Source organism: Drosophila nasuta, chromosome 3, assembly GCF_023558535.2.
Source record: "Drosophila nasuta strain 15112-1781.00 chromosome 3, ASM2355853v1, whole genome shotgun sequence".
Lineage (NCBI taxonomy): Eukaryota > Metazoa > Arthropoda > Insecta > Diptera > Drosophilidae > Drosophila > Drosophila nasuta.
Genome location: NC_083457.1, coordinates 19,981,849 through 20,005,693, shown reverse-complemented (window position 1 = coordinate 20,005,693; position 23,845 = coordinate 19,981,849). Strand labels below are relative to the sequence as shown.

At 36.5% G+C, this 23,845-nt stretch overlaps 1 protein-coding gene across 6 annotated transcripts in view; it reads left to right on the top strand.

The window, feature by feature from the left end:
* LOC132789628 (POU domain, class 6, transcription factor 2) overlaps positions 1-23,845 on the top strand; it is a 100,816-nt gene that overhangs the window by 26,116 nt on the left and 50,855 nt on the right. For all 6 annotated transcript variants that reach the window (XM_060797764.1, XM_060797763.1, XM_060797762.1 and 3 more), the window contains exon 2: positions 5,745-6,555. In XM_060797764.1, the coding sequence (XP_060653747.1) occupies positions 5,776-6,555 (780 nt within the window). In that variant the 5' untranslated portion in view covers positions 5,745-5,775. The remainder of the gene's footprint in view (positions 1-5,744; positions 6,556-23,845) is intronic.

Genomic DNA, 23,845 nt, shown 5'->3' with positions numbered 1-23,845 from the left:
TTTCGATATCAATGTCTCTGATTGTCTATAGTTAGAAATTCAAATTATGAATTCCGCGCAACTTTAGCAAATATATTAAATTTTTATTTATTAAATAACAACCTATTTCCGTTTTGCTATTGAAAGTTGACATATCAAAGAACCAGTTTATTTAATTACAAATTTCAGAGCAAATAATTTTTTTAAATTACTCTTTTAATAAATATTAATTTTTTTTTTTAATTCTTTTTAACTTTTTTAAATAGCTTTTAATGTAAGTTGATTATGAAACTCATTCCAGTATTGAGAACAAAGTTTATTTGCTCGGTTTAATCTACTTAAAAACCTTTGCTTCGACTATTCTGTATTCTGTTCGTAATCCGTTTAGGGCTGCACCTTTCTACCTTTACGAGCCTTGGCTCATTTTCGAAAACTGTGGACTAAGTACTTTCATTAGACCATCCTGGGGAAGGCGGCTCTCATTCCCCATTCGACAATGCAGTAGCTACTTTTCATAATGTTCCACCTTCAGGTTGTATTTCATGTGTAATCGTGTGTAATTTTTAAGAAAATTGCACGTTTATACACAAACACAAATGCACCCACACCTCATACTGGAAACATCCCCGACACCAACAACCCTAAAACAATGCAGAAAACTTTTAACTCACACGTGTGTGTGTGCGAGTGTGAGTGTGTGCTGTTGTCTATGAGTGTGCGTAAATAAATGTTGCATAAATAATTTCAACTCAATGACTTAATGCCGCTTGGGCAAGGAGGCGCATTATTGATTTTGTTTTCAGGCCGCCGGCACTCGAAAACTTTAGCTGCCAAAAAAAGTTGCAAGCCACAGCCCTTGCCTCCTGCCACATTCTACTAGCTTATGTGGCATGTTGCAACATTCACTTCCTTGAAACTCGTCGTTGCATTTAAAGTGCAGCATTCTGTGCTAATTACAAATCAATGGCAATTTAATGGCAAGGCATAAATAGAAGTTGTCTCTCTGCTGCCGGACGCTGTTTTCTAATCAAAAAATTGCTTTGTGCCACATTTGAAGCGATACCTCTAAATGGATGGCAGAGAATATGCTACAATTTAGTTAGACTATTAATTACGACAGGTTGCAGCAGCAGCCTCTAGTAGATGCAACAACATGTTCTGCATGTTGCAGCTATGCAAAAATTATTGATGATTTTATTAATTTGAATATTGGCAACGAATTGGAAGTTGCAGCAGCGACCACGTCTCTATTGCGGAGAGGCATGACAAAACGTTGGCCAAGACATTGGCCGCTTGCAAATGATAAATTTTGTACCAATAGAAAGTTGCATGGAAATTGCAATTTATAGCTGGACTTTGCAGCGGCAGCGGCAACATGTTGCAAGCGCATGGCTCTGCGGCAACAAAATGAGTATAATTAGACCGGTTTTGTAATGCGTTCGCAGTGGTTGTTGTGATAGCCAAAGCACTGGCATGCTCATGTTGCAGATGTTGCATGTTGCCCGCGTGCATTAAAGAAGGCAGCAGCAGCAGCAGCAGCAAAAGAAGTGCACTCGATTTGAATTATAGCTGGTTGGCCATAGCGATAATTAATCGTGCTATTTAGTGTGATACATGAAATTCTACCAGTTTGTCGGTTATTGATTAGATTCGTTGCCAGGAAGCGCTGTTGCATGCTGCATGCTGCTGCTGCATGTTGCCAGCTCCCAATTGCCGCCTGCCGCAGCAATTTAGACAGACTTTTAATACGCGCAAATTGTACTTAATTTGGCTGGCACATTTTTGTCGCTGCAATTTGCCATGTTGCTGGCGCACTTTCACAATATATTGCCAAGGTGCAGCAGCAACCACAACAGCAGCAGCAGCAGCAGCAGCAGCAGCAACATCAGCAACATCAGCAAGCATTGCTCATTACTAACTACTCTTGAATTTCGCACTGTGTAGACGCAATGATTTTGTTGTTTTGTGCTTTTGCGCATTGTTTGCCTGCTTATGCATATGCCACATGCCACCTCTGTCTTTGCCACACCATTTTGGCTCAGACATTTGCATGCAATGTACAAAATTAATTATTACGCCTGGCCCCCGACCACCTTCTGCTTTCCTTCGACTGCAGCCAAAATCTACAACACAACACAACACAACACAACAGAACGTAACGTAACGTCTGTTGTCCTGAGTCAGGCATTGCATGTCCTGCACACAACTTTCAAGGCATCGTCCTGCCTGCCTCCCTCTATCCATGACTTCCCTCTTTTTAGCCCCTTTGGCTGCACTCAGCTCATTATGACCAACGACGCTTGCGACGTGGCCGGAAAAGTGCGTTCGTTGACTGCTGCCTGCTGGTCAGCGTCGTACTCTTCGTCGTCGTTACTGTAACTCTGATTCGGACTACGACTACGACTCCGACTACGACTAGAGTTCCGAGTCTGACTCCAGCAGTAGCTCTGTTCCTTACTCTGTCTCTGCCCCCGACTCTGACTCCGAGTCTGAGCTTGAGTTTGAGTGCAGTTGATGCGTCTGTTTGTTGCTGTTGTTGTTGCATTGGTCATGGCAGCTTTGTATTATTCCAACTGCAGACAGACGTAGGCGAGCTGCCTGCATTGTTGCCAACAACAACAAATACACACACGCTCACACATACACAGAAACACACATACATATGTATTATGCATTAAAATCAACGCCCGTCTTGTGTGCTTGGCATTGCGAAACCGAAGACAGCAGCAGCAACACATTCAGAATCGAGACTCGTGTTCGATTCCTTTACTCCTTATCTCTTTCTCTCGCTCTCTTACTCTCTCTCTCTCTCTGTCTCTGTCTGTGCATTTTAGAGAAAAAGTCAAGGCATGAAAACAGCCCCATTTTTGGGGTATTATGTTGTGTGCCTACATTTAGGCGCATCAATTTGCTGTTGAGCCCAGCAGCTTATGCTGACCAATTCTGCAATTCATTTGCAACAGAATTATGCTCTAATACTTAAGATATGTTAACCTGTGAGAGCTGTATAAAAACGAGTTGGATTTTAGATCAAAGCATTCTGAAGGTTATTTCAATTAGAAAACTGAAAACAATAGATTGTTCAAGGGAATTCGAAAGTAAACGGGCAATGTTTAACATGTTTTTGAGATGATTAATATATTCAATATATGTATTGTATTATTGTATTTAAGTAGATGGGGAATGCTTATGTTTAAACTATTACAAAATAATCAAGAATAAAACGTGAATCAAGATTATGTGACGTCAAAATTGAAAAAAGAATTTGCTAATTAAAAATATTAAAATTCTACAAAAATCTTAGATTGCCAAACCTTTAAATTTATGATTAAAATCTGTTTTCAAAAATGACAAAATCTCAAAATTGAGCCAAGAAGGTATAATGTTAAATTAAGACAATCCGATATATTTTTTACTCTGTTATATTTTTAATGTAGTAATATTCAATATACCAAATATAGCCTTAAATTTATTTTTAAAATTGTGCGGTATATTTTTGTGTTTTTTTTCAAAATGAGTACCGGATATCGCTCAGTCTATTATCCTCGAAAGTATCTTTATTACTTGTTTTAGGATCAAAAAAATCAATATTTATAATCTATTTTTCAATCTATACTTTTTTCACTCCGTGTAAGGAAATTGTAATTATGTAGAAATATTAGAAATTTGATGTTTAATAAAATTTTCGGACTTACAAAATTAGTAATTAGCACAAAATTCTTAACTGTGTCTCAATTGACCTATCTTCATTATATAATTGTATTTACTACAATTGTAGTTCACAATAATACAATATTTAACCTATTTTAAAAAAATAAATTCGCATAGAATCATGTTCTTCTTTAGTGCTATTAATCAAGTTATGTCTCTGTGCGGAATAAAAGTTTCTTGAAGTTGAGGGTTATATACCTAAATCTTAAGTACATCTCTGCATAATTTATGTACCAAATTTCGTATATACTTTGATCTCACATCCCAACATCTCTTGCACACACACACTCAAACACCGAAAACTCTTGTTTCTACATAAGAAAAAGTTTCTTGCCAGACGTGACTCACTCTATAGTCAGGCTTTTGGTCAGCCCCGCCAGGCATATAAATTATAATGCGGAGTATGTGTAAAATTTCCGATTACGACTGGGCAAGCAGCCACCATTCTCCCTTCCCTCAGCCATCAGCCTGTTGTGGCTACTTTACAAGCCCCTTTAGCTCTGCAATGTCGTAGTCCAGTGCAGGACGTCGTTGGTTGCAAGGACATGCACAGGACTCGAGCTCGAACTCGAGCGTTTTGCATTTGCAAAATTATGTGGCATGTGTGCAATGTTTTGCCTCTCTCTCTCTCTCTCTCTCTGTTTATATATCTTTCCCTTTCACTGTATCAATCTGCCTCTGTTTTTCTCTCCCCTTCTGTTGGCGCCGCCTTTTGCCTTTTGTTGTTTTGTGTGTTGCTGTGGTCAACCGGATGGCAACAGGGATAATTAATGAAATTAATGCGCCTGGGCATGAGTTTTAAGTGCACGAAATATATTCGATAAACGCAAATTCTAAATTATGAGCCAAAAGCGGACTAAACTCACAGGTACAGTCACCATCATCCAGCCAAAAGCCGGCTAATAGGGTGGTTCATGTATTTTAATTGCAATTAACTGCTGCAGCTTTCATTATCAAAGTGAAGCCATTGGCCAGAGTAGCATAATCGACCGACACCGATGCCCTTACCACTTCAATACTCGAATAATAATCTTATTTGAAAGATATTGAATTATTAAAGAGGAATAAAGAGTGAGCGCTTTTCGTGTCGTGTAATAGAAGTGCAGATATCACGTCTCAGGAGTTTAATGAAATGTATTCCGTTGCAAATAGTAGATAATTGACTTGTAATTGTGCTGTCTTTGGTTTAAAAATGAACTACTCTAGTCAATAGACCATATCGGTATCTGTTGGCATTAGGAAGTCGATAGACATGAAGCTGTCGGTATCGTCAGTTGTCAGAAGTAGTTCATCAGCCTTAAGATGATATATAATAATAAGATATAATAAGATATATAATAAATATAAATTAAGATACATTATGAGCATCACGAAACTGAATTGGTAAAATTTAGTAAAGAATAACAAAGAATGTATGTAAGTTTTATTTTATGTTGTTTATTATTGAAAAAGCTAGTTATAATATATTTATGTATTAAACCAGACAAGCAAAATAAATAATTAAACACTTTGGTACTTTAGTTTTATAAGGTTTATTGATTGCTGGCATTTTAAATCTAATGTCGATCAGCATGCGCCTTTTCTTCTTCTAATTCCGTCGTCGACATATCGATATGCAATCCTTGGCTTCCCTGCATATCGATAACCAGGGCTGCACTGTTTTGCAGTGTTGTGTAAGCTTGGTTTAATATATTAAGCAATTTCGTTTGCTCATTTGTGATCAGTGAACTAATTCGTTTAATTTGCGTTTTCGATTTCGATTGCAATATTGCTTCTCGTTGAATTTCATTGATCTATTTCTTTGATATGTTTTGATGTTCTTCGCTTGTTAATCTTAAATACTAATCTGAGTACAATGTAAGTAATATTATAATTCATTTATTTTTTATCGATAATAGTTGGTGTTTTGATGTTCTTCGTTTGGTAAGCTTAAATACTAATAAGAATAAGTACATTTTTTAAGAATTCTAACGATTAATGTTAAGATGTACTTTTAATTATAAGACGATTTTCAACATAGTCTTAATTTGTGCTCTCATCTCATTTGCTTACAGGTGGCGCACACAATGCGAGCGGATCAGTGACATGGCCGAGGGCTGCGAGGACTCTGCCGGCGCCACAGAATCCACCACGTCACAGTATAAGCTAGACAAGATGTTGGGCACGGTGTTGCCCTGTGAGGCGGCCGTTGTCGCGACGCCCGGCAGCAGCAGCAGCAGTAGCAACAACAACAGCGGCAGCAGCAATATTGTGAAGCGAGAGTTTTGCGATGGCAACATTATGCCTGGTGCTAGTGTCAATAACAACAATAGCTCCGCCAGCAATAACAACAATAACAATAACAACAACAACAACAATACCAAATTGCAGGCATTGATATGCGCTGGCAGCAACAGCAACAACAATAACAACAACAGCAACAACAACAACATTAACAACAACAACAACAACACTAATAACAACGCCAACTCAAATAATACGAACAGCAGCAGCAGCTCATCATCCTCCTCCTCATCGTGCTCATCCACATCATCGAGCTCATCGGCCAGCACACTGACCAGTTGCACCACCGCAGCCATAGTGCCCTCCAATTGCTCCACAAATGCCAATAAATCGCCCGGTTCCCCCTACTCCCAGAGTGGCATCGGCATGACCATGGGAATGGGCATGGGCATGGGCATGGGGATGGGGATTGGTGTCGCCCTCGCCAGTCCGATGCGTGATGTCAGTCCGCTGCCCAGCCGATGTTCGCCGGCAGCTGTTGCCGCACAGTCGCCATGTGAAGGTGCCACGCCCTCGTCGCCGCCATCTGACTCCTCGAACAATTCGTCGCATGTGCTGGCGCTCAACATTAAGACCGAGTCGGTGAGTCGCTAAAAGCTAAATTAATTCTCATTAAAAACTAGAGAAATCTGAGCAACTGCAGAGCGCCTTCAGTCTGCCTCTCAATTGGGGGCAGTTCAAGTGGCCTTTAATGATATATTTATTTACGGAAAAATACGCGATAAATAATATTACTCAGCAAGTCTTAAAAATCTTCTTCAATTCCACTGAATTATTCGTATTTATGTGCTTTAATCAATAATCGTTTTTTGATGATAATATATTATTTATTTATTTCTAAAATTAATCTAACTTTCTTTAAATCGAAAATCTCGCAAGTCTTATAAGGAATTCAGTATTCTTTAACGTAACTAAATGGTTCTAATTGATCAATGATCGATTTTTAGTCATTTTTATTAGATTTTTGTTTAAGGAAGTTAATATTATTAAAGAACTATTTCAGATTTCCCAAAATATTTCAATTAAATTTAAATAAGATTTAATATTAATATTTAAATGCCCCACAAGCTCTATAAGGAATTCAGTACTCTTTAATTTCACTGAATTATTCTAATTGATGTGCTCTAATGAATGATCGATTTTTAGTGATATTCGTGCAACAAAAATATTTTTTTTTTACACGGAGTAAATGGTATAAAGGAACTATTTTAGATCCCAAAAAATAACATTATTTTATAATTACCATTATTTAAATCAAATTTTATTTCTATGAATTATTTGGAAGCTGCTGATTCGGTTTTTATATTAAATTTAAAATTTCTTCTTCTTTCTGTGCTTCACTTAAGATATTTTACCAGAGCATCATTATTTTGTTTCAGTAGATAAATATAAAAATAATTAATAGTTATAATTGAGTTAAGTTCACTAAAAATTACTCTTCCTTTAGTTATTTAAAATGTGCATCAATTAGATTTTATCAATAAATAGAGGTGTGTCGCTTTTTGAGTTAGTTAAGTTCTTAAATTGGCTTGTCTTATAATAAGCACAGCAAATATCATATTTATAAACGAATGAAACATTATATAAATCTAGCCAAAGGCCAAATCAGCCAGCTAGTAAATTTACGCTAGGTTATAAATTAATTTATAGTTTATGCCTTTAATAAAAAAATAAATAAATTATATAAATCGATCAGTAATGCATATTCAACTAAAAGTTAGTATTAATTAAGTTATTACAAATGCACATCAATTATATCGCAGCTCACGCGTGAGAAATCACGTGTTCATCTCTATTTGAGTCACTTAAATTTTTAAATTGGCTTGTCTTATAATAAGCTTAGCAAATAACATGTTTGAAAAACGAATTATTTAAATCGATCAGTATTGCTTATTCAACTAAAACTTAGTATTTATTAAGTTATTTAAAATCCATACCAATAATATGGCAGCTGACGCGTGCGATATCTCGTGTTCATCGCTATTTGACTGAGTTAAATACTTAAATTGATTTGTTTCTTAATTAACAGAGTAAATAACATATTTGTGAAACGAATGTGACACTAGTTAAATCGAAAATTAATTCATATTCAACTAAAACTTAGTAATAATAAAGTTATTACAAATGCACATCAATTATATCGCAGCTCACGCGTGAGAAATCACGTGTTCATCGCTATTTGACTCAGTTAAATACTTAAATTGATTTGTTTCTTAATTAACAGAGTAAATAACATATTTGTGAAATGAATGTGACACTAGTTAAATAGAAAATTAATTCATATTCAACTAAAAGTTAGTATTAATTAAGTTATTACAAATGTACATCAATTAGATCGCAGCTCACGCGTGAGAAATCACGTGTTCATCTCTATTTGAGTCAGTTAAATTCTTGAATTGGTTTTGCTTTTAATTAGCATGCAAACGGTGCAACGTTCATTAATTAGTTGCGCCACCAAACTGGCTAATCATTAAATCTCGCTGAGCTTGCCACAGTTTGCCTTGCTGTTTGTTTGTTGCAACTGCGGCGTCGGCGGCCAAGCATCAAGGGCAAATTTGGCGTCAAATGTTTTATGCCACAAAATGTTTTGTAGCAGCCGCAGGCTTCAGTCATGTCGTGCTCTACACAAAAAAAAATAAAAGAGCTCAGCAACAGAGAGAAATAAAAACAACTGCGCTAGCACTCGGTCAAATATTTGTCCCAATTTTAATGACCATAAAAACTCAACACACAAAAGACAACAACGAACTGAGCCGAAATGAGTTCATAAAAAAATTTGTGCAATTGTCAGCAATAAATAAAAATTTCGCATGTCCTCGTTCGCTTGGACTCGCATTGCTTTTCGCTTTGGCTCTTGGGTTCGATTTGGATTTGGCTTTGGCTTTGGATTTGGATTTGGATTTGAATTTGAATTTGTGCCTGCTGGCGCATAGTGGAACCAACAACAACAACAACAACATCAAAAATAACAATGAGAGCAACAACAACGCGATCTGTTGATAGCTGCGAATCGCTTCGATCAGTTGTTGTTTTTGGTTCTCCGTTTTCAAGTTTATTTTTGTTTAATTTTTCGTCTAAGGCGATTGTTGTCGTTTCTCGTAAATTTTGCCTAAATTACGAGCCGGCCAAAGGGCTGTGAAAATACTTGAGATCGTAAAGAGTTCTTTGAAATTGCCTCAGCGCAAAAAAATGTGATAAATAACTAATTACCACAGATTTATATATAATTTTTATTACATTTGCAAAATGTTGTCAAATCTATAATTGGTCATAACTCTTGATTAGCAATGACAGAAAAAATCACCTCAATAATCCAATTTATAGTCCAACTTTTTCTAAGCAAAGCTTGACAAAAATAAATTGCATAGACTGTAAAAAAATTGAATTTATAATCGAATTAATGACTCGAATTATTAGGCAAATTAATAAAATGTTTGAGCAGTGCTCATATCTAATTATAATATCGTTAATTAGTTGGCATTAATTTTAAAGCCACTTGGCCAATGCGCATGCCACATTCGATAAAACCAAAAATTGAATTCAATATCTTTGACCGCATTTTGACTTCAGCTTCGGCTTCGGTCGTTTTGTCTCTGTCCGATCCACATGCACTCTAATGACACAATCAGCTCACACGACACGCACACACACATCGAATCGAATGGAATTGAATCGAAGTGAAGCAAATGCAATCCCCTCCTTGAAGTTGAACCTCACCCGCTGCTATCAATGCATTGAGCGTTGGGCAAATCATGCAACTAAAATGCGACTTGTAATGCTCAAAAAGCCAAACAAAATGTTGTAAAAAGCAATTAATAAAAATAAAGCAATCAAAAAAGTGCATAAAATTTATGTGCTTGCAGTCAAATGAGTAATCGCTTGGCCCAACACACACACACACATAAACACACACAACAAACAACAACAATAAGTGCAACAATAATAAACTCGCAACATTTATTGAAAATTAAGCAAAAAAAAAAGAGCGACAGGCAACGACAACAACATCGCATAAGGCAAATAATAAGCGCAAAATAATCAGCACACATACACGAGTCGAAAAATATAAGAAATAAATTTATATTGGTGACTGCAAACAAGAAAATCCAGGTGCAATAAACATCGTATCAAAGGCCACGACACAGCAAGAGATTTAACAACGAATTTTCACTACACTAACTTAGGAGTAATTAGCTGCAGACATTTTTTAATGTTTCTTTTTGATGGTTACAAAATCGAGAGTTAATAGAGAGCTGTCGTTAAGGAATAAACTAATTAGAATATTAGACTTCCTAACTATTTTACTACTATCGTAAATATAATTTTAGTGTGTATATTTGATGTTCTACAAAATTAATAAACATTTTCTGATCCTCGATAATGACTTCATTGATATTTTTTCATAATTATAATTAAATAATTTTGTGGGCTATAAACAAACGTTACAACAATTAAAATTTCATTATGAATTTTCATATAAATATGTCATTTTATGAACATACAATTTTTTGTCTTATATATAATGAAATTATTTTTTTTTCTGTAAAATATCATTTACAAAAAATATAGAATTTCTATAAAAAAAATGTAAACAAACGCTACAAAAAAATGCAATACATCGTTATAAAAATATTATTTTAGGAATTTAACAAAAATAAACATAACTGATGAAATTGTTGAAATTCTCCAAAATTCCAAAACTACTCTGAGCTTGAAGAAATAATAACTGAATGGGGCTAATAAAATATATACGTAATACGTATTAGAATAAATGATTCATTTGACGTTTTGGATGCATTCATGCAGAAGTCTAATTCGTATAAAGTAAAGGTTATTCGTTAACACGAAAATAATAATAATATAAGAATAATTAAGAATGCTACAGTCGAGTGTACTTGAGATAATCGCTCCCCGTTTACAATAAAAGCAAACAGTGCGATATTATTCGTAAAATATACCAAATAATAAACCTCAAAAATACTAAGATATATTAAAGGTTTATTGATTGGTATATTGAGATATTAATACATTCAAAATATACTATAAAATACACCCTTCTACCGTAAAGATAGCGGGTATAAGAAATGTAAATCAACTACTCAAAGATCCTTTGCCATTTCTCTTATGTTAATCTATGTGACAAAGTCCAAATACCCGATCTTAGGGTACACATAACTAAACAGCTTTACAATGGCCAATTGAGACAACATCACAGGGCAGGAAGGGGGGTGTTAGGTGCAGTTCACAATATATTACAGCTAATTATGATCAGAGCAGTCGGGCAGCCCATTGGCTACGCAATTTGACGGCTCTGGCAACGTGCAACGTGGAACGTGGAACGTGCAACAGGCGGCAAATTCAATGCAATTTGAGGCCAAGGCGGCAGCCCGCTGTGTGAGTCATATTGGCAACACGGCGAACGCGTCTAATGAGCCTGGTCAGCCGCAGGCTTGGCCCGGATCTGGATTTCTGGCTCTAGCTCTGTACAGTCCCTCAACCAGATGTGCGGTGAAAGCACAGAGTGCGAATGTGTACTCTAATTTAAAATCTAAAGTCGCTAATTACAAGTTGTGGCCAGCGTTATTATACGTACACAAAGTCGTACTCGCATTTACAGCGCACATGTTGCGCATGTGCAATGAGGCTGCCTCATTGCCCCTTTTGCCTCCTCTTCCATGTCTGACAGCCTGGAGAATACGTGCGTGCCAAGCGGATTTGATGTGCCTCTTCAGCTGGGTGGGTGTGCGAGTGTGTGTGTGTGTGTGTGTGTTTGTGTGTGTGAGTGCACATTCACATTCACATCTGTAACGTCATCATCACGATGATCAGCAACTGGCTGCTAACTGCCAACCGGTTTCTGCATTTATTTTAAATGTTGCAAATATTTAAAGCGGGATTATCCACGACTCAACCAGAGGCCTGGCCTGGTTCTGGACTTCTCTCTCTTTCACTCTCTCTCTCTCTCTCTCTCTCGGTTGCAAGCCACAGCTGCGTGGCATGTAAATCGCTTGTAATTAGTTAAGAGTCTCGGTGCGTCAACGTTTAAAAGGAGCAGACAATAATTGCTTATTAAAAAGAATGTCTTCTGCAACAATTTTTATGACTGCCAAAGTCAGTGCGAAAATTGACTGCAAATTAGGTGAGCGGAGCAATCAAGAAACCAAAGGCAAAACCTAAATAAATTATGCAAAAATGTGAATAAATAGTGCGATTATCGTAATAAATTATTCTCAAAGACAAATGGAACGAGAAAGCTTAAATAGAACGAATATTATAGAGGTATAAAATTCAGTTTGCATACAAAGAGAAAATGAAAAAATAATCAGAAAGTTAAGAAAACTCAAATATTAAACTGCTCAGGGATCTAATTCAGAGTTACGAAAAATAATAAATAAGAGTATTAAATAAATAGTTTAGCATATTTGTTCAATACAACAAACCATTGAATCGATACGATCGTTTGATAAATCTTTTGGTTGATTTATCGATCGATCGCATCGATTGAACAATGAGAAATATTTTTTGTATTGAACAAATACTATTAGAATAAGGTGTAAAACTCTATTGAAAAGTTAATTAATTGAGGTTTGAGGATAATTAATTTGGGTTTGAATTCTTTATAGTACTTCATTATATATTCTATTCAAATTGAAAACTTGATTACGTTTGGTAAACTTCTGCCACATTCATAAAACTAAATCAACAGAGGAAATAGGGAGGACAAATAATTGCGAACAGACTTCGGGTCTTCAAAAATACTTAATCGACCATATTATATAATGGAACCGAAAGGAAATATATAATATTAGGTAAAAATGATAAGTATTTAAAATTTTCTTTTTGTTATTTATTGTGCTTTGGTATCAAATTTTAGCTTTAGTTTAATAGTAAATAAATAAAAATATACTTCATTTTTCACACAAGAACAAATTTTTGTAATTGAATATTCAATTTTTTTAAATCTCAAAATAATTTCTTCTCAATTCGAACTCAAATCGCAACATTTAATCAAAATAAGATGAGATTTTAAATTAAAAAATTTATGATTTCTTAAAAGTGACCCTTTATTATTTAATGCTCGCCAAGTAACTCATTTTTTAGTAAGTGTGGTAAGGAAAGCGTCTCTATACTTTTAATTGAGCTGAGTTATTTCATTCCCCGTTTTATTTTCAATTATATCAATAAATTGCAACTTCATTGCCTGACGTTCAACTTCTCCTCGCTTCGCAAATTAATTAATCCTCACTTGCGTCTTCTCAATATTAATATATTTGAATGTTTCCCTCCCCCCGATTGGATTGTCGTGGCAGCTACTCAGCTTATGTTTTGTTTTTTTTTTTTTTTTTTTGTGGGATTCGACACGCCTTCACCGACGCTTTCACATGGCTGACATTTGACAGGCTCCTCGGTTGGCCCCAAAAACCCAGTATTTATGTGGATAATACACTCGTATATCGTATCTCGTGTGTCCCGATGTGTCTCAAGTGTAAGAGTGCAAGTTGGGGCCAAAAAAGACAAGACCCAAATACCAAAGCGGACAATTTGTGGCTTGCACTTTGCTTGTAGTTGTATTAATTCAAAATTAATTGCAAATAAATTACAAAGCAATTTGTGTGTCGGACGTTGCTGCTGTGCTGCTGTGTTGTTATTGTTTGGTTGCTGTTGCTGCAGTTTTTGTTGTTGTTGTTGCGGTTACCACGTCAGCTGCATGCAAGTTGAAATTGGCAGTGCATTTAATTATAAATTAATTATAATGCAAGTTGTACTTATGCACGTCCACGTAATGCCAATAATCATCAGGCGCTGCATTTAGGGGCAATATAATATGCCAAGTTGATTTTGACGTTGAGCTCATTTTTCATATTACCCCCGTCTCCATCTCCATCTCCATTTCCATCATCGTCTCGCCTTGACTTGCCTTAATTTCATTTTATTTACGCAAGACGCAAAAACAAACAAAAAAAAACACAAAAAATGCAAACAGCAAATGGCAAATTGCCTTCGTCTTAATTATGGTAGTATTAAAAAATTATTAACAATGCTGCCAGACGTTGTCGACATTTCTGTGGCCAGAAGTTAAAGTTGCTTGAAGTTGTTGTAGCTTTAAAAGCGATACGATATGCGTGATAATAAGCCTCAATTGCAGCCAGAGATCAGGCGAAGCGTGTGAAAAGCGCCAGCTGGCGTCCGGTAGCGTCAACTAAATTGAGTTACGCTGTCAAAATCAGTATTTCGCTTTTTTTGTTAATTGAATTTCATTAAATTTAAGCAAAGTCAATAAATAGCTATTAAATAAATCTACAGAAGCTAAACTAAATTGTGGAAGTTATTGAAGTTTTAGTCTTAGATGCTTTGGACTGATAATCTGGTATACTTTGCAGTGTATGGTATATTTTGAATATTGTACTACATCAATATATTAAATATCGTCTTTGGTATATTTACTTTTGCGGTATAGTAATGCGGTATATTTTAAAATTTGGTATATTTGGTATATTTTAAAATTGGATATTTTTATAAAATTGCATTATTTGGTATATTTGGAATATAATACAAATATAGTATTTGGTATATTTTCAGTATTTTTGATATATTTTAAAATAAAGACCGCACTGTAGCTTTGGCGTACAATTTGCTATAATTTGAATGTAGTACTATATAAATTTACCATGTAGTATTTTTACGGTATATTTATTTGATAATGTGTAGCGGGTATCTCAGAGTCGAGCACCCTCAACTGTAGCTTTCTTACTTGTTGTTAATTGAATTTAATTAAATTTAAGCAAAGTCAATAAATAGCTATTAATTAATTCTATAGAAGCTGCGCTTAGTATTTGTGTAATTCAGCATTATTGTTGGGTACACATAAATCACTTGAATTTGCCATTTGAGTATTCGTGTTGACCTTATCCAGTTGCCACTTGAATTCAGCTTTGTTGCATGCATCTCCACGCGAGAGAGCGGACAATTAATTATTGAGTGGCGATTTCGACTACGCTTGTACTACTTATTAAAACGTTAAGCTGTGGGGAAAATAATAATAATCATAAAAGTCAAACGAAGCAGCGTCGGCGTCGTCGGTGAACAACAATAGTGCTGCAAGTATTTCGCTCTCTCTGCCCACTGGATGCAAACTAAAGCAAGCTGGACTAGGCAATGAGCGTGCGCATTAAAATAAATTTAATATTGCCGCATGGAGCCGGTTGCCTGTCGCCAGTTGCAAGTTGCAAGTCGCTTCGAGAGCTCTGCGCATGCGCCACGTTTTGAGCCTGAACTTGGCCGGGCCTCTCATAATTTGCAACCGAGTGGTGGCAAAGCCACAGCGACGATGTTGGTTCAACTTTGCTACACTCAATTAAATGCCTCTCCACAGTATATATCCGTATGCTTATGCTGCTGTCTTTTTCTGCTGCCTGTGCTTTTGCTTGTGTTTGTGTTTGTGTGTGCCAGCAATAGTTAAAGCCAAAAATAGCATTTAAACTCATTAATTTAACGCGTGATTATGACCATGTTTGAACGACTATGACTACGACTACGAGTATGAGTATGAGTATGAGTACCCGTTGTCTGCTGGCTGCTTCGTTGGTTGGTTTGGCGGACTAGCTCGGCTCCTCTGTTGTTTTGAGTATGAAAAACGTTGCCAAAAGGCATAATATTTGCTGTTTTTATTGTTGCTGCCGCTGTTTGCTGTTGTTGTTTTATGTTTTTGTTTTTGGCATTTATTTTGCGCTTCTTTGAGTTGTACGTGGCTTACTACTTTGGCCATCGCATTGATGTTTTATGCATCAGCGGAACAATTTGGCCAACTCGTTGGATTACACTGTGTGATTATTATCAACTAGTGCGAGCAATGAATAAATGAAAAGTGCACAAACGAAAGAGCAATCCTATATTGTAATTGGACACTTTTAATTGCTATACAAATTCGTGTGATTAATATTAACTAGAATAGAAATTGTGTTCATCAAAACTTAACGAAATAAACAGTTTTATAGCCTTTTTTGTTAAATTTCATTTATTCGCATATAAACCAGCTCCGATTTCTTCGAGTGTTCTTTTTGTCCGCGTCACAAATTAAATGCACATTTGGTTTGGCACACAGAAAAACCCACAACTGCAAATGCAACTGCAACAACAACAACTGCAACAACAACAACAAGAGTAACAGTCTAAACCCACAAACGACGACTAAGCATAAAAAAGATGCCACAATTGCGATAATTTTTCTATTTGTTAGCGCTGCGTTTTGTGGCCCCAAAAGAAATTGGCCATGAGCGAAAACGTACCAGGTTTAAGCCAGCATTAATATTTTATGTGATTATTCGAGGCCAATGAGGGGACAGAGGGCAGAAGCCCAGTTGTTTATTCAACTCAGCCATGCAACTCTCAGAAGGCAAGAAGAAGGAAACGACTTCAACTCGTTGTTGCAGTTGCAACTCGAGTGTAGAAACGTAGAAACTGCAACTCGATAATTGCAATAAAGGCGCATTCTTTGGCCATTTAGCCAAAGGCGCTAATTCGTTTATTATGAGCTAGCCAACTGGCCAACTGGCTCCAAAACTCCCGCAGATCCACAGCCGCAGATGCTGTACTAAATTCACCAAAAAATATGCATAATTTTTCCACTATTTATTTTGCATTTTCGCTTCGGTACTTGGGTGTGGCCCACGCCAAGGAAATGCACAGACAATGGCAGAATGGCAAAACAACCAACGTATAAAGTGCTGCTTTTGTTTGTTCAATATCTTCAGATAGGCAAAAAGGAAGAGAAATGGATATTCACAGTAGAAAATACAGAAATGGATTTATCTAAATTGATATTTTTAATTAGTATTTGTTATTGACTTTTGGTAATCTTTTTGAATTACGAGTTTAACATGATAAGATTTAAATAAAACAAATATATTTTGATTAAAAAAGTATCGTAGATCGACGGAGTCGAGTTATTCAGCAGGTAATCATGATATCTGATTACAAATTTTTGCTTTCAGCAGGAAACTTTCAGCAAACAGAAACACCATTTTAAAGTTTTCTTAAATTGACACAATAAACTGAAATCAAGAGTGCTTTTAATATTTTTCAATAAATGTAAATGAAATGTTGAAAAGTGTGACCATTTTTTTATAAAAAACTGGTATTTATTAGAATGTTATTCAAGTTCCACACATTTTAGAGTGACTGTTTTTAGCAACCTTTGTGTGCCTAAATTTGGCACGGAAAAGGTAGAAAACAAAAAAATCATATTAAATTAAATTATTGAAAGAAACAGATGCACTTACTTTCCTTGCCTATGTCTTTGACGACAATATCCCAAGTTGAACAAGTAAGAAAGTTAAAGTCGAGTGTGCTCGACTGTGAGATACCCGCTACCCATTTTTAATAAGGGCAAAATATTGCGGTATTATTTTCAAAATATACCGAAAATACTAAAAAAATACTAAAAATATACCAAATGGTATGTTTGGTATATCGATACAGCACACCATTCAAAATATACCATAGACGGCACAATGTACCAGATTGTCAGCCAAAGCAAATCGGACCCCTAGTAAGTAGGCGTTTTTGCCCATACAAAAGTATTTCTTTAATAACTTCCACAATTTTTATCTGATCGCAACCAAATTTTCAGGAATCATAACTACTATAGTAGTTATAGTATATACCAAAATTCGCAGCTCTAGCTTTAAATTTACGCTTGTTATTCGATTTTTTTTGATTTGCGGGGGCGGAAGTGGGCGTGGCAAAAATTTGAAACAAACTTGATCTGCGTGCAAACATAACAAATGCTGTCGAAACAAAATTATAGCTCTATCTCTTATAGTCTCTGAGATCTAGGTGTTCATACGGACAGACGGACAGACGGACAGACACACAGACGGACAGACGGACATGGCTATATCGTCTCGGCTGTTGACGCTGATCAAGAATATATATACTTTATAGGGTCGGAGATGCCTCCTTCTACCTGTTACATACATTTCCTGCCGGCACAAAGTTATAATACCCTTCTACCCTATGGGTAGCGGGTATAAAAATGCGATTTTGCTTATATGGGAACAAGGCTTAAGAATTAAAATGTGTTGAAAAGTGTGACCATTTCTTATACAAAACTTTACCTGTTTCAATACTAAATTGAATGATGAGGTATCATGTCATTCAGCTGGAATTGATTACTGACGATTCATTTATTCATCTTGTAATTACTATCAAAACCAAATATATTTAATTTAATAAAATTAGTGTCATTTGGTTGTTCATGTAAAGAATATTTATATTTTTACTACTTCTATGTTCAGAACATACGCAATATTAACAAATGCAAACTAGAAAAGTGTAAAGTAAAATAAAGAATACTCTTGGCCAGCTGCTCTTCCAAGCCTTTAGGTCTCATACCCTGGGCACTTTGCGTAATACATCCGTCAGTTGGGTTTGCCGATGCTCCAGCTGCGGCTGCTGATGTTTGTTCGCTGCTTCTAATTAAAACATACAATACCCAAATTAATTACTAAAACAGGTTAACTTGTGCGCAATAATAGTCATCTATCCACTCACTTGGCTAGGTCAACAGCGGCCACAACCTGGCGACGTCGATGCGGCTGCCAATGAACCTCACCAAAAGCATCCTCCCGGCTCAGCTCAATACCCCGGCATTTGCCATCGTCATCCTCTGATGTTCTTCTGCCTCACTCGTGGCGCCAACGAAATTTGTTTGAATAATTATTGCAGTCAACTGTTGTGGGTTGTCCCTGGGCTCGTTGGCAACGAGCTTTTGCTTCTGCTTCTGCTCCGGCTCCGGCTTCAGCGTCAGCTTCAGCCACGTCAATTGTTTTATTAGTCTGTACAATGCCGTTGGGCGGTGCAGGGGACAACGCGGCGTATGTGCAACGCTTCAGCGTCATGTGTCTTCTATTCAAATATTTTGGTGTACAGCTCGTCTATATATGTATATACATATTTGTATATGTGTGTACATTCACTAATAACTATTTTACCTTAGCGACATGTGTCACTGCCCCCGCCTCCGCCTCCGCCTCCGCCTCCGCCTCCAGTGAACCATCGAGCCCCACACCGAAATTTTTCAGTTATCCTTCGGCTAAAAGTGTCCTCCGCTGTTTTGACTCGCTTACTTCACTCTGACACTGCGCATATGTCAGCTGTGGCCCTCATAACTTATTGAAGCACATAAATTTCACTTAATTGGCATTGGCAAATAATAAAATGCCAACAACAACAACACAAACTATCATATTCAGCCTTTTCTCTCAACTATTGAACTATACATTACTTCCAATTAGCCTAAAAAAAAAGTAATTATATCTTTGGAATTACATTTAGTTATTAATAAAGATGTATATTTCAAGCTTTTTGATTGCAGATATTCTGTCTTGATATCGATTGTTGATAAACTAACTTTAGATGCACATTTGGTCCTTTGAAAAACATTTCCTCTAACTACTATTACAAATTAAATTTAGTTTGAAGAATCTAGCAAAACACTGCGCTCTTCAAAAGCAGACTACAAATAATAAAATAAAATTTCAAGTTTGGATTGCGATCAAATCAAAATCTTAAAAGGTATTGAAGAAATAATTTTATGTGGCTGCAATTTTCGCTTTATTTTATAATATGGTATTTTTCGCGATATGGTATATTTTAAATGTAGTTGAATATTGATATACTAATTATATATTTTTGTTATATTTTAATATTTTTTGGTATATTTGAACAAGAGAACAAGGCACTCGTTGTAGCTTTTTATTATTGAAAAGCTGAACTTCAACTTTATTCATTTTGAGTATTTAAATCAACAATTTTTATTTGAACATGGTTAAAAAAAACATCAAATGTTCAAGAACTCACATTTTTTGTTAGCCTCCGAGGAGAACATAACTCTGGTAAAGATAAGTTACCAAAATGAGTGTTTTCTTTTATAGGCAGTCAAAGCAAATGTAAAAGCGCATTAAAGCTCACAGAGTGTTAGTAAATAAAGTTAAGGATGTAATAAATACAAGCTAATGAAATGGGGTATATCCTTAATGGTTAACAAAAATGCTGAATCTTTTGAGATTGCTCAACTTAAAGATTTTAGAAGATATTAAGAAAACATAAAAGTATCAAATTGCCTGGTCAACTGCACCCTCGTCATCGTCAGAGAATTTGCAGTATAATTAGAGACTATCTAAGCTATCAGATAATCGACATCTGGTTAGTTGGAACTGGAGCTAGAGCTGGAGCTGAGTGCAGGTTGTTGCCCCGCGGTCATCTAAGCATATTTCAAAGCCTAACTAAATACATTTTTAATTATGATTTTACGTAAATAATTATGACCTAAGCCAAAGTAACAACAAAACGGGTTGCAACTTGCCAGTTGTGCAGTTGGAAGTTGGAAGTTGGTAGTCGGCAGTTGGCAGTTGGCAGTTTGTGTTTGTGGCTAACAGCAACAAAATGTGGTAATATCCTACGATACCCAGCGGAGTCGAATGCTTTAAATTAATAATTACGGAGAAAAGGCGCAGGCGACTTTCAGGCGCGTCGTCAGTTTGCATGTAGCTGGCAAAACGCGAGTGAAAAAAATAATTAATGCACTTAATGTGTAATTATTTCAATTAAGCGATACGTATATTTTGCAGTGTCCCGCTTCGAAGTTAGCGTCCGGCTTGGCAGTGGGTCCTGTTTCGTTTCGTTCCGTTTCATTCCGTTTAATTGCCCATCCACAAGCTGGGGGGTTGGCCACAAATTAAGGTCGGCCTAATTGGCTTGCGACTGACTGCGCTTATTGCCCCTCTTCGGCATCGAGCGATCATCGATAGAGACCGGCAACCGCATATGGAGTACTGGCCACATACTGCTGACCACATCAATCAGCCAGATCAGCTAAATGCTATGCCGGCCAATAGGCAACCGGTTTTTTGGCCAACAATTTGACTTAATTATAAAATGTCGTGCGACTGTCATTACAATAAATTTTATTTAGTCAACGCTTGTAAGCCAACGACCAACAACCAACAACCAACAACCAAAAGCAAAAGCAAAATGCCATTGATGTTAGAGCAAAACTCTTTTTGGGGCTGCCCCTAATCGCGGCATATAAATTAATGTGGACACACAATCGCCAGCGTCAATATGTTGCAGTCGTCTGAGTGCTTAGCTTCGAATGCAGCAACATGCTGCGAGGTGTGAATACCAGAGCCAATAAAAGCTGTAAAAATTATGTTAAATTAAAAAAAAAAATATTTATAGTAATATATGTTATTTATTTTTTAAATTTACACGCCAACATTACAATATCATTAAGTCCAAAGTATTCTTAACTTACAACTGGCATTGAAAAGCATTGCAGCTTCGCAACATGCATACGCAACATGTTGCCGCAACATTAATTGTTGCTTGGCATGTCAGCTGCTGCTGCTGATGTTGCTGTAACTGCTGCAGTTGCAGTGCAGCTTATTCTCCTTTTTTTTTTGCCTGCAATTATTGTGCGATTAGAAAGTTTTCCGCTTGCCGCCGCATATTGATATACAAATGCCGCCTAATATTTCTACATATTTTTACATGTGGCAATGACGTCGGGCTCCGCTTCCAAAGTGGGTTAATGGCATATTTATTTATTACCGCCATTTGACGCGACTTTGGCGCTGCTTTCCAAAGCGAGCGTCGTCTTACACTCACGTGCTTAATTCTGCCCATTTCCTACTTATTACTCTCTCGCTCTCTTCTTCTCTCTCTCTCTCTCACTTCTTAGATGTGTGTTGTAACAGGCGCACAGCAAAGGGCAAGGAGCATATCGTTTTCACAGAGACTTGAAGTCAACTCAGGGAGCATTCACAAAGAGAGCACATATTTGAAGATATTTTAGTTGTCAGGCAATTTCTATGTGCCTCAAGTACGAATGTGTGTGTGTGTGCTTCGTGTAGATGTGTGGAACAATTTGATTGTGGAACACTGCAGTGCACTGGTTAATAATTTAGTGAATGAAATGATGCTTCTTATTTCAGTTTATTTGCAAAATTGTTCAAAATATTTTATGCATTTAAATTAGTTTAAATCAATTTTAGAAAGATTGTATATTACTTTGTTTCAATTTCAACAATTGTCACAATACAACTGAATTACAAAATAAAATAAATTTAAAAAAAAATTTAAATTTAAAACTAAAAATATTACATGTAAAAATTTCCAAATATTATTTTAGTTTATTTGAAAAGTTCCTATCACATTTGAAGGCAGCTCAAAGTAGTTTTATTTATTAATTTTTCAATAAATTTCTTTTAGCTTTATCCTCAATATTTAATATAATACACTAAATAAGTAAAAAGTAAATAATATTAAAATAAATAAAAATTAATTCAATTTAAATTTAAAAATTGTTTACTGAAATAAATAGTGTTACTTTAATTACTATGATTTGGTTTTCATTTTTTAAAGCTGTTAAAAAAAACTAAAATGAAAGCTAACTGTGAATCACCCACACACACACACACACACACTTACACACACACATGCTCTGTCAGTGTCAGAAAAAAGAAAGAAAGAAGACAAATATGTAGTGAATGCTCTTACTCGCTCTCTCCTTTAGTCGCATTCAATTTGATTATGTTATGTCCGGCAGCTATTTTAGATTTGATTTTCACACACATTTTGAGTTATACATTTCGCTCTTTGCTGCATTCTCTCTCCCCCTCTCTCTCACTCTCTGTGTGTGTTTGTCGCCTCGAGTATTTTTCATATTTTAATTTAAATTAGTATGTGAGGGAGAGAGCGAGAGAGAGAAGGGGGCACTCACACTTTGTCGGAGAGCTACTCACTGGCAGACAACGAACGCTGTTATAACTCATTCAGACTCATGTTCATGCCCATCATCTGAGACTGAGACACATTCTGCGCTTAACGCGCTGATGTATGCTAATGAGCCGCATTGTGCCGTTAGTCCGAGAGTCCTGCTCCAGGGTTGTCGAGTCTCTAACTGATGGTGATGCTGATGGTGAGCAGGAGAGCAGGAGAGCAGGATGGTTGCCTGCCGTCCATAAATATGCATAATGCAATTAACAACCAAATGTAATTGCGAACACAGAAAATAGAAAAGCGTAAAAAGCAAAAAGCAAAAAAGATAAGCATGCAAAAAACACAATCATCCACCCGCCTGACAGTGACAGTGACTGCCAACAGTGACTGCAAACAGTGACTGCAACTCGTCAGCTGTCAGATGGCGCCAGCAGCTGGGCTGCTGTCTATGGAAAATAGTTGGATTTATTTCTTTGCATACTCGTACAACTTTCCAGGCTCTTAACCTGTTTCCCGAGCACATTTTAATTAGGCTATTGAACAATTTGAGAACGCATGTTAGCTGCCTTTAGAATTGCCACCGCCTCCACTTGTAAACCAGTTTCAGTTCGAGACTTCCACAATTCGATTTTGGCCATTTGGCCACTTGGTTTTAGATCCGTCTCTCTCAAAATCCGTTGCGAATCTGTGCCAAATTTCGCATAAAAAAGCGCCAACAATTCACAGCCAAAAAAATAAAATAAAAGAGACACCAAATAAAAATAAGACAACGGCGAAAAACCGTTGCGTGGCTTAGCAACTTGAGACTTCAGTCAGCAGCTCAGCTCAGCTCAGTCTCAGGAGCAGCTGAAGAGGGAAAGGGGACGGGGAGGGGAAGGGGAAGGAAGCCAATTGACTGTCTGCAAGCCTTTTTGGCTGAGTTTGGCTGATTGGGCGCGAGTTTGGCTTGTTTTGCATTTCTTTGCTAGTCGCAAGTTTTGTCTCATGGCTGCGTAATAAAATGCATTTTAATTTGGCTAAATGTTCAATTAAAGCTAAACATGCGCAGTTTGTTTTGTTGTTCACTGTCACAACAGCAAGGAAAGGCGCA